Genomic DNA, 12,216 nt, shown 5'->3' on the forward strand with positions numbered 1-12,216 from the left:
TTTAAAATCAGAAGGAATTTTCACTTGGTTTCTCCACAATCAAAAAAAAAATTTCTTCATAAACTGATATATAGGCAGGAGTACAGGTAACTTGAAGAATCACTCATGAAATTATTTTGGGTGAGTTTATTGCATTTCTGTGATAATCACAGGACACTTTCTACAAACCTCATATGAGAAGAGGTGGTCAAGGCACAAAACCCGCATTTCATAAGTTTTAAAAAAGGGAGCTAGTTATTTTTTCTACAAAGAAATGAAAGAAATCAAAAACAAAAAGAAAAAGGCATACCACAGTAGGTATACTTTCTGCAGGAGGCATCTTAATAAACAGATACATACAGTACAGAGACATCCAATCATCTCTCAAGTCCTGGTGCAACGTCCTGTTCGTAACTACTTACTGCAAGTCACAGAATCGTACTTCCTCACAAGCTGCGTCCACGGCCCACTGCCAAGCCAGAAGTCAGCTGGGGCCAGCAGCAAACCCTCGGCACCGGGCTTCATCCTGCACTCCCAGAAACGGTTAAAGTGCTCCAGTCAGAGACTGGCACATGAGCACATGAGTACAGAGGTCCTGGGAGGGGATGGGCCCAGAACCAAATGTGTCTTTGGTGTGTACTTCCGGCAGGCCCAGGGCCACAGCCCTACCACAACCTCACAACCGTGTGGCCTTCAGGACCCAGCGAGAGTGTTCCAGAACACAAGCTGAGACTCAACACAGTTTTTAAAATATTCAAGACCCCAAGAAGGTATTTGGGGGAAATTTTTTTTAAAAAGTAAGGATATTTGGGATCAAATATCTCTACCTAAAGGAAGAAATGTATATGCAAAAAATATATATACACACATATATATACATATATATATTTATATAAAACTACGAAGATACACATGAATGAATTTCTTCACTCAATAATATGAAATACTGGTTCTCAATGGGCCAAAAGCAAACACATTGGTTGTTGGCACTGCTGACTCATTTGAAAAATCATTTATCTTTTTTTAAAAAGCTGTTTCATGATCTGAGGTTTTAAAAACTGTAGGAGTCACAGGGTTCACAGAATGATCTGCACCTTCCTTCCTCCCCTCCCTGACTCCTTTTATTCCCTCCCTCCCTCCCCCTTCCCTCCCTTCCCTGCTTTCTCCCCGGTTGGTTAGGTTGGTTAACTGCCTGTCAAATGACTGACCAGCTCGTGGGTCCCAACTCACTGTAATCCTCACAGGCCAGCGTGCAGGAAGAAGTGTATGCACAGAAGGAGGCCTCACAACCCCAGCTGTCCCAAGAGAAATGAATGAGTAGACATCTGCCAGAAGGGGCCATTTCAGACTTATGCCTGAGAGAATTCTGATGACACTGCTCAAAAGAGAATTAAGTCTGTGTTTTAAGGTGGATGTAGAAGAGTGGGAACCAAGTGGTAGGCATCAAAGGTCAGATCAACTCTGAGCTGGATGAAAAGCCGGTATATGCCCAGGAAACAGCTGTTTAAGGCCCCGTCCACAGCCCGTGCCAACTCCCACAAGGACTCCACTTTGGACACCTGCAGCCAAATGCAGCTACAGGTGGGCATGTCTGCAACTGGCACTTCATGCTGAGATTAACCTCCTGTGATGAGGGGAAAGCCTGTGACCAGAAAAGCCAACAGTGCCAAGGGCCCTAATACTGTTTCTGCATTATTACCACTATGACCTCTTGAGAACACTTGTAACACACAAGTCCACCTAACCACATGAAAACCGGCACCGCGTCCCTTCCCAGGTAGTGAGCTACCACCAGACCGACTGAGCTGTGATGACACAGGCAGATGCTAAGTCACGTTGTGAGCAGTTACACTTTATCATGAACATGCACTGGACCAGACAGGTGCATCAGTGACCAAGACAGACGAGAGGAGCATCACAAAATGAGATAAGGAAAAACACGCAAAAAGAGGCTGAAATTTTCCAGATGAGCTGAGTTTAAGGAGGTAAGTAAATATTTACAAAATGGGAGAGGCACATCCCACGTGAGTACAGGCTGACAAAAGACTCTCTGCCCCTTAATCATTTTCATTTTCTAAGAATTTTTTTGGTAATAACAGTTAAAAAAAGGTGAGAGGCAATGGCAGGGAGGGAGTGGCCATATCACACACACCTCTCATGTTTAAAAATTCTGTACAGTAGCCTCTAAAAATAAACTAAGGCAGCTTTAGAAATTAGCTGGCTCAGTTTCCACTGCAGAGTTTACATAATCCTCTGAGAATAGGCAACAGGTTCTTAAATTGTTAGTACAAAAATCATTCATGACTTGGTTAAAAATTTCCATTTCCTTTTTGAAAAACTGTTCTTACATCATTCTCGCATAAAATCCTGCTCCAGAGAACCATGATTTGTACATTTTCTAAAAAAGAGAATCCATCTTCATTTACATTCACGGCAAGGTCAAGCCCGCACGCAGCTCCGCGTGTACGACACACCGGCCCCCCCGGGGAACAACAGCTGGCCGCGCAGCAGCGGCACCAGGAGGCCATGGCGCTGGGCTTGTCGGCTTGAACGAGTGGAATGTCTGCGTGCGTCTCGGCTCCGCTCCGCGTGGAACCCGTCGTCACTGCATCCTCCACACCAGACGGAGGATGTACCGCAGCAGCCGTAAGATAACCATTTGAGGATGGGCTTCTGCTGCTTGGTAATTATTCAAAAAGACCTGAAACAACAAGAGAAAAGCTTCTTATTTTCTCAGCCCTCATAGAACAACCAACCCCATCTCAAAAGCTATGGAAGGCAGTCCTTAATGTGCACAGTGCCACTGAAGCCCCATTCTCCCTGTGACGGCCAAAGGAGGGCCCCCCACCTCCCCTGCAGAAAAATATTTCACTTCATAAAGAACAGTCATATGAAATGATCTTCTTTAAAGAAAAATAAAGCAACCAAAAGAATGTTTGGAGAAGTCAGAGAGAATCAATCTTGGCATCTCCGTGAGCCCCTCTACAAACCACATGCTCTCATCACGAGCAATGCCATCACTGACCAGACCTGCCTTGGTCAGGAATGCAGTGGTTGCTGGGAAGGCAGCACCTCACCTCCATGCTAGAGAAAGGCCACCAGGGCCACTGGAGCTGGTGTCCCGTGAAGAGGTAAGAAGGTATGGGGGAGAGAGGAGAGAATGTACTTGATAGATGTGGAGTAGCATACAGCCAAAGTTACTGACACTCGGGGTATGTTTCAGACTCCCCCAAGAGTGAATTTCTGGTGGCTGTAATTCACTTGAGAAACCAGTGATTCAGGGTAATGTGCTCCATGAAGCTATATAAAGTGGTGCCCTGATGCGCCACTGCACCCTGGCTGTTTGCAGGTGGTTCCACCAGATTAACACTGCAGCCCAGCACTGTGCCCACATCACAGACACCAGCGAGTCCCCCCAACTCTGGCACCCCTCTGTGGGGAGCAGCAAATGAAAAATAAAAAGGCCTCCTTACCAGTGACTCCCCATGTTTATAACAAGCTGAGAAACTGTGCAGATGGAAGTTGCCAGGTTACTGACAGGTCCCAGAGGCCTCAGGGCCCACTCCGAGTTCTAATCCACTTTGCAGGTAAATTCAACCGTGCCCCTGTTCAGCTCTGCAGGCCACCCTCCTCAGTTCCTGAACGGGAACCTGCATCTGAGACCAGTGCTCTGATCCGCCTGGTGAGGCTCCTAAGGCTTACCAGCCGGATCGGATCCACCAGTTACAGCCCTACCGGCCATGAGCCGGGCTGAGGACAGGGTCTCGAGACTGTTTCCACAAGCCCTTGAGCACTGGTCCCACGGAACAGGACTGTGATAAGGCCAAGGCACTTCCTTTCTCCTTCCAGAGCAGACTGGAGGAAATCAGCGCTCCGTCAGCGATCCCTGTAGAGCACTCCGTAACCACAGTCTGTGATTTTATCTGTGTCGCACACCAGATTGCTTTGTTTTGATTTAACTTTCAAAATTACTTGGCTTCTTCTATGTGAGAAGAATTTAGGGGAAGGTTAATTTTAGTTTAGATTAATATTAATAGGTTGAAAGAGGCTTATTCAAAATAAAACCACGACTTACTAAAATGAAGAAAGGGTGTGCAGTGCTGGGCTCAGCAATCCCTGCGAGATGGGAAATCTCATGTCAACCAGGTGTCAATGCAGCCTCAGCAGAACCACAGAATGGGTAAGAGTGACACCAACCAGGGGCCTAACCACATCGGGGACTGACCCCAACTGCTTGCCTAGCTGATTTTATATTCCAGAACTGGCAGTGTCTGAGAGGAGACACGTTCCAACCCCCTCTTTGAGGACAGCAGGGGAAGACGGTGGCTGTGACGGTCGAGAAGAAAACGTCACATCACGAGCAAGGTCTGCCCAAGTGTTTAGAGTTCTGCTTTTTATCCCCGATGAGGATTAAAACGTAAGGGACAAGAAGGGGATTCAAAGACATGCTGGAAGGGACCGATGCAGGGATCTGTGGCAAAAGGAACACCTGAACAACTACCCAATTCCCAGCAGATGAGAGGCCGCTGCGGTGTCAGTCAGCAAGGGTGCCAGCGTGCCTGCCCTCCAGAACAACATGCGTGACAACACGGCACTTGTTTTCAAGCCAGCAAACAAATGCTTTTGGATAATATTCAATGGAGAAAGCCATTAGCACTGATTCCAGGGGCCAGCTGCTGCTGGCTCCAAGGGTATGTCCCCTACCTCAGAAACAGCTGGAAGGGCATCCTGCTTCTGCAGGCTTGCTGCCCTCCAACAGCTGCACCGTACACCAGCTCAAGCACACTGGGGCCTGACAACACTGACACAGGGCAGGTGGCACAAGAGCCAGGGCCGTGTGAGGACGTCCAGCCACCAGTGCCATGCGGACCATGTGGCCTCACCAACACGAGCTCATACACTTCTGGCCTCTAGGACTGTGAAAAATCACACTTCTGTTGTTTAGGGCCCACATGTGGTCCTTCGGTACAACAGCCCGAGCTCACACCCACACCCTCTCCTTCCCAGTCCTTTGTGCTCAGTGAAAAACAGCACCTCTGAAGTCAGAGTCATGTAACATGGTTTTAGTCTAAGTCACAGGTGGCAAACACAAGGCCCACAGGCCCTCCACCTTGTTTTATCCAGCCCAGCACCTTGTTTCTACCTGGTGGCCACGCTGAGCTCCTTGCCCCTAGTTAAGGAACAGTTACATGTACACAGTCCTAAAATTACATTTGGCCCTTTGAAGGCAACTGCGAGGCCAATGTTGTCCCTAGTGAAAATGAGTCTGACACCCCTGGTCTAAATCATAAAAACACGTTCGTGCCCTGGGCGGGTGGGTCAGCTGGTTGGAGCGTCATCCCAGGCACCAAAAGGCTTCAGTTTTGATCCCTGGTTGAGGTGATCCCTAGAGACGTTTCTCCCTCTTTCCTCCTCCTACTCTTTCTATCATCAATAAAAAAATCCTCTGATGAGGATTAAAAAAAAAAAGCCCAAAAGCCACTTCAGGAAGATATACTACAATAACTAGTTAAAAGAACTAGATGAGCTGTTAACATAAACAATTTGTGTATTCCAGTTCCTTCTGTAGCTTCCACCCGCTCAGTCACAGGTACCTGGAACTGCAGGGCCCCTCCCTGCTGGGGATTTTATCTCCATGGTCGAGATCAGGAACTGTATTCTCTAGGAAAACTGGCGATGACCAGCCCACATATCTGCAAGATGACTCCTTCAACATCCAGCCCTGTGTCTCCCTCCAGGAAGCCATCTCTGACAGTCCACACTTCTCCTTGCAGGGGTGAAGGCTCCCGCAGCCCCAGGCCTGCCTGCACGGGAAGGGTGAGGCCTGGGCTCCAAATCTGAAGCATGTGCCTGCACCCACTAGGTCTGATGGGCAGCGCCTGTGTTACTCAGCAGCAGCTGGGCACAGGCAGCCAGGGAGGAAGACAGCCCTGCCCTACTGCAGGGCGGGAGGTCAGGTGTTCCATAGCCCAAAGCGGCTTGCACACAGCAGCCCAGAGCTCTGAGGATGCAAGAGCATCAGCCACCACGGAGAACCATCTTCAACTTATATGCCCCAAGTTACACTGGGGTAACTTGTATTTGTATTAGTTAATCAAGTACTAGGGAGTGTAATTACACTTTAATGCCAAATTAATCATAGCAAAACATGCCTTCTCCCCCAGCCCAGGGAAGCAGGTGTGCGGGAACTGGTGAAGTGGACCGCTTGCCACTGCTGTGCCCAGTGCAGCCTCGCTCTCCTGCAGAGAGACAAGCTGGCCTCCAAAAAGCTGCTCAGGACACATCAGGCCTCCAGACTGTGTGTCCTAGCTTGGGGACAAGAAGAGTTACCCACTGCCACCACTAAACAAGTTGCCACACACCTTTCAGTCTTCACGACGACCCTAAGCCAGTGTGGCAGCTGAGGCTGAGCCTGACGTGGGAGTTGAAAACCAAGTGATCCCAACAACTCAGCTCCGACCGGAGCACAGCACGGAAAACAAGCCCACCAATTCATGCTCCAAAGGCAGGGCCAGTGGCTGAGCACAACACACATGTGCACTCGGCATCACTCCAAGGGGCTCACCACAAACACACACTGCAATAAACACTGGAGAGGCAGAAATGACATCAAGAAGAGGCACTTATCTTGGGATCCAGGGCTGAGATTTGCGGCAACAGAGCTGCAGTTTCCTGACAGCCAAGGTGGCAAGGGAACACGACACTGTGTCCATTGGCGTATCAAAAGGAGCTCCATACTAAATTTAAAGAGACAAACCTAAAAGCAAGGTATACCTAAAGAACTTTGAGACTCAGAGAAATTTTTTAACTTGCTCAAAAACTCCTTTCTTACCAAGTTTAAACACAATGCCCAAGACACCCTAAACTTTTTAAAAAATCAGCATATTGTTAAGTGGTGACATCACAGGAGACGGAATTCTGGACTGGGAGGACAAAGGCTGCTGACAGAGAGCCGCTCCAGTTCAGGCAGGTGAGGGTGCAGTGTTCGTTGGAGCAGTACTGGCTTCTCCAGGGGCCGTCTGGCAACTGCGGGACAGAGCTGAGTGCTGTCGTGATGAGAGATGACACGGTAGGTAAGGGACAGAGTGGCCCTGAAGGAAGACCACCATCTCTCTGCCCATTCATAACCTATTCATCAATCTAGAAAGTATTTTAAGTGACAGGCAAATGTGACAGGTGGGAGGATAGGGAACCCTGTGTGATGAGTGGAGATCTCAGGAGATCTGGTCTCTGTCCACATTGAGATTAAGGACTGTACTCACAGCATCTCAGCTGGAATTTTATGTGGCTCCACCATGCACTGCTGTATTCTTTTCAGATGTCAGGGCTATGCTGCTGCAAAGCAGCCCAAAGACCAAATTCACTTTCTACTCGTCACCCAGGCAACATGAGTATTTGCATAGCTTGTGCCCAACACACTCTGCTGTCAGCACAGCTGTGGGCAGAACACCAGGGAGCCCCTACGCCAGATGCAGTGCTGCCAGCTGGAAGCCAGCAGGGAGCTTGCCCAGGCACCTGACGGACTCCTGAGACTACGGCTGACCTGCCTGGGCAGTGATGCAATGTTCAAACGTCACAGTAAAGCAACATTTGCACGAGTGCCACTGTCCTCCTATTACTGATGCATCACTTCAAAGACAGTGTTACAGTCATGACCTTTTATAGGACAATTAATCATTCCTCCAGTTCACCTCAGTCAGGCCTGCCACGTACTGGGTTGTCCTCACACAACATGCATGTCCACCTGCAATACTAAGTCACTGGCCCCAACCCAGGGCCAGGCTGGCTGGAATAAAGCGCCCTACATCACTTGTGAGTGGCTGAAGTGTGAGGGCCAACCAGAGAGAGGCTGGAGACAGCGTCTCCACATCCTGTGTGGACACCATCCAACGAAAGAGGAGAGGCAGAGCAAGAACACTGTTCTGAGACGCCACAGCCTCAGAAACACGCTGACCACAGCTGGAACCTCTGTGCACTGCTTCAGCAGGGAGAAGTCGAGGGGGATGCGAGAGGCAGGGCGTCTGCCACGGGGCCGACTCTCACCTCAGAGACATCTTCGTTTCCTCCTCCAGAGATAGACTACAACCCCCAGAGAGACCTCTCTGAATCCCCCTCCAGGCACCTGCGTCTCCTCTGGTTACGTGTTCATGGCCCACGTCCCCTGAAGGCAAGGCAGCCGTGCAGGTGTCTGCACCTGGCAGACGGAGGAGCACTCTCAGAAGCGCTGTCAGTGGGACACGGCCAAGCCGTTTAACACGCACCAGTGCTCGACCCCATCTCGCCGCGCTCACCCAGATGGCACGTGCCGCGGGGCCAAGAGCCCTGTGTGGCTAACGGGCACAGGGCTTGAAAACTAGACAGGCAAACAGAGTCACCAGCATCTCCCTTCTTAACTCCGGAGAACTGAGAAATGTTTTAATTACACTTTAGAGTGACAGGAAATAAAACGCCCAGACAGGGTGACAGCGTTTTCTAGCTCCGTGTCTAAGTGCCCTTGTCCAACCTGCACAAGGACTGACTCACAACGGGGCCCCCGTGGGTGAGCGGATGGAGTCAGGGTGCAAGGTCTGACCCCACACTTGGCCGTGAGCTGTGTTCTCCTACAAGATCACACTTTCTCCTCAATAAGTCATGGAAAGCCTCACTCAGAAAACCTACGTTCTGCCACCGTCAGAGGCCACCTGAAGGTTCAGGGAAAGACAGAGCGCACGCCACAGGAGGGACGACTCTGCTCTTGCATGCTCGGCCTCTCCGTGCCAGGGCTGCTGTTTCTACCCCTTTGTCATTGTCCTTGTGGCGTGAAACCGGCATAAGGCAGGGGCACAAGACTCAAAATTAAGCACGGAACTGCTTCACCCAACTGCAAGGAAAACACCTGCTAAACCTGAAAACAGTTATAAACAGCAGGTGCCAATCAATTTACCCAGTGCATCACTGTTTTGGCTACAAAAGCTGTCAGTCACTCTAAGAATTCATGTGAGCAAAGTGTGAGATAACTAACTCATCATCCTATGAGAGGGGCCCAATTATTTTTTTTTAATTGAACTTATTAGGGTGACACTGGTTAATAGAATTATATAGGCTTTAGGGGTACAATTCTATAATACATCACCCATATATTGTGCGTGTGTTTAATATCTGATGTGCGTATTTTTCAATATTCTTACCTCAGACAGTAATAAAAAGCAGCTTAATTACTAAACTCCAACATGCAGTTAATGAAGGCCTCCAAAGAATGCTGCCTGAGAACCTGCATCCCTGGGTTTATGCTCAGTTCATGCCATTACCAAGCAGGCTACAACGCAGACCTCTCCTTTGCCCATTATCTATAGAACAGGATCATTTATAAAAACGACCCTCAGCACAGGGTTGCAAGAGTTAGGAAAGACACACAGAAAGATTTCAAGTTCAAACAGAGCAGGGACACATGAAAATGCTAATGTGTTGACATGTCAATTAAACTCCTGCTTCCACCAGAACCAGTGTGTGAGCCCCTTTCTTCTCTGCTCTGTCTGGTTCACTGCTGAGCTTCCGTCTCCAGGTCGTTCCTTTGTTTCGTGCCCGCACACGCCTGATACACAAGTAGGAAGTAGGACTTGTGAACAAAAGACACACTGTTCCTTGTGATCAAACAATGAGAGGGTTTTCACCCACCTCTTGGCCCATCTAGAGTCTGTCACAACTTCATGTGCCGCGGGCCCCTGCAGCCCACCACCCGGGACATCCCAAGTCACTGTTCACCCACAGCAGGAGACATGGGCACGGAGCGACTCGGGCTGGACGAGCCTTGGTATGGAGGGGTGAGGGGCATGCTGGTTAGAGGATGGGCCTAATTATCCCAAGAGCACGAGTTTTTACATCTGAATGTCCAGCACAGGCTCCACAGCCTCAGACTGCAAGCCTGACCCATGGCCACGAACCCTGTCCCAGGAGACACCACCCTGAGAACCAGTGGCAAGCACACGGCAACCTGCGCCCGCGGAGGACCGTGGCCCACACGTGCGGACACCCCCTCCAGCAGACATGGCCAAGACCCGGAACTGCCCTCACAACCCTTCTCAGTGGTGAAGAAACTAGCAGAGACTATTCAGAAACAAAGGGACAGCAGGTGCCACCTGCCAGGAAGAGGACGACTCGGGAAGACTTCGGAAGCACAGGCAACACTGCACCACTCGCCTCCCTGCAAGCCGTCCCCTCGCTTCCCAAAGCCTCAGACAGAGGCCTGGCCTCTGGGAAGTCCTGTCCCTGGACGGCGACTATCGGCCCCAGGCTCACCTGTAGTTGGGCCCTCCCCTGAGAGTCCTGGAGCCATGGCAGCCAGGCCACCATCGGGACACCGTGTGGGTGCAGGTCACTGAGCTACAAACCCATTTACGGTCCCACAACACGCTGCCCATGGGCCTCTCCTACCGCTGCACTTCATGCTCAGTGAACGGTGAAAACACACAGGCAGCTGCCGCTGGCGAAAACCTGTGACACTCTGAGCGTCAAAGTAAGTACTGAGGGTGAGCCGTGATAACCCACTGAATTACAAAAGGACCCATGGACTTAAGTTGGTAAGTGAAACAAACAGAAGGGAGAAAGGAAAGCTCTCCCTCCTTTGCACACTTCCCCCCCGATTACAAACGGAAAAGTGCTGACCATGGCCAAGAACATCACCTTCAACGAGAGTCCCAGGAGCGGGAGGGGGCACACAGACACCCTGTGCTTCCTGATGTGAGGCGCCAAGGACGACACTCATCACATGGTTGGGCAATTGGTAACGTGTAAGTTCTCCCGATTACACATCGCTGTGATGTGGTTTACTTCTGATTCTGACTGCTACTCTAAGGTTACATAAGAAAATACTCAGTCTTAGGAAGTATACACAAAAGTATTCAAGAGTAAAGGTGCATCATGTCTGCAATTTACTCCGAAATACTTCAGAAAACAACACGTACCTAGGTACAGGGGGAAAATGTTAGCACAAATGTGGCAAAAAGTTAAGAGGGGAAATGGACGTAGCAGACAAAAGAGGGTCCTTTTGTCCCATTCTTGCAACTTCTGAGTTAAGTGTGAAAGTATTTCAAAATAAAAAATTACAAAAATTGCCCCAATGTGAGTGGTGAAGCTCCTATCAGATGTGGGAAAGGGGAGTGTCGTCCCACCCTGGAGGTCGTCTGGGGCACCTGCATGGAGTCCCAGGGGAGCAGGGAACATGCAGCAGACTTGGCTCACCTGTGCCTCTCACTGTTGCTTCCAGGACTGAGACTGCACAGCCCCAGGCCACACGCCGCCCCACTGCCCTGACGCGGCCTGAACACATGACAACTACGCGACAACTTCCTCTGCTGCTCTTGCTGGGAAAACAGGAGAGTGTCCTGTCAGGGTTCACCTGGCTCGTGGCCATCAAAAACCAACACTTCAGAGAAGGTGCTGTCATGACATTAAAGCAGAGACACACGAAATATGTAAAATGCTAAAATCTGTCATGAGCAGGTGCGGTGAGGTACATACTCGCCAAGAAGCAATGGCCTCCACGTGAAGCTGGCACATAACTTCAAGGACCACTTTCCCGAATGGCCTCCCCCCTCCTCCCCCCAATACCCAACAGCGAACCGTCAGCGTGACTGCGGACAGTGGGCGGTCTGATCCAGCAACATCAAAGGCAAGCACGGTGTCACTGTCCTGAGTTTCAGAGTTTGGTGTTTTGAACTGGCTACTTATAAAATCTGGAGAATATACTTCCCTCCATTTTAGGAAAAACAGATTATACCCCAGAGTCTGTCTGTCCCTGCTCCTCCCCCAGTATTTCAGCTGACTTAGAATGAGTCCTTTATATTAGCAACTGCATTCTGGCATTGATTCACAATTACAAAATGTAGCAAAATACTGCAGTAAGATTTCCATTTATTTCACTAAACAGATTAAGAACAGGCCACGTATCTGAAAAGACAGAAACAAACATCTTAAACAACAAACTGACGCACCCCTGGGAGGAGGGGAGAAAAGACAGGGCCTGGTGGATGTGTGGTCTCCCTGTCAGCGGGGAGACAAGGTGAGGGAGGCAACCTACTGGCCTGCGTCTCATCTGCTGGTGACCAGAACTGCTCACCCCGTCCATAGCCAGCATACGGGGGTGGCTGGGCTCCAGGCCCCACCCCATCCCTAGCCCATGTCCATCTTATCACTGATCACGTAAGCCCCCCACCCCCCACGGGGTGTCAACCAGACCCATCTAGTCAGGCTCAGGGGAAA

General features: G+C 49.9%; 1 protein-coding gene across 10 annotated transcripts in view; it reads right to left on the reverse strand.

The window, feature by feature from the left end:
* Window positions 1–1,139: 1,139 nt before the first annotated feature.
* The window catches only part of BCL2L11 (BCL2 like 11), a 44,757-nt gene continuing 33,680 nt past the window's right edge, over window positions 1,140–12,216 (reverse strand). For all 10 annotated transcript variants that reach the window (XM_045828726.1, XM_045828724.1, XM_045828728.1 and 7 more), the window contains one exon: window positions 1,140–2,680. In XM_045828726.1, coding sequence (XP_045684682.1) covers window positions 2,671–2,680 — 10 coding nt within the window. In that variant the 3' untranslated portion in view covers window positions 1,140–2,670. The remainder of the gene's footprint in view (window positions 2,681–12,216) is intronic.

This window comes from Phyllostomus hastatus, unplaced genomic scaffold, assembly GCF_019186645.2.
Source record: "Phyllostomus hastatus isolate PE091 unplaced genomic scaffold, TTU_PhHast_1.1 phas_scaffold_78, whole genome shotgun sequence".
NCBI classification, from domain to species: Eukaryota; Metazoa; Chordata; class Mammalia; order Chiroptera; family Phyllostomidae; genus Phyllostomus; species Phyllostomus hastatus.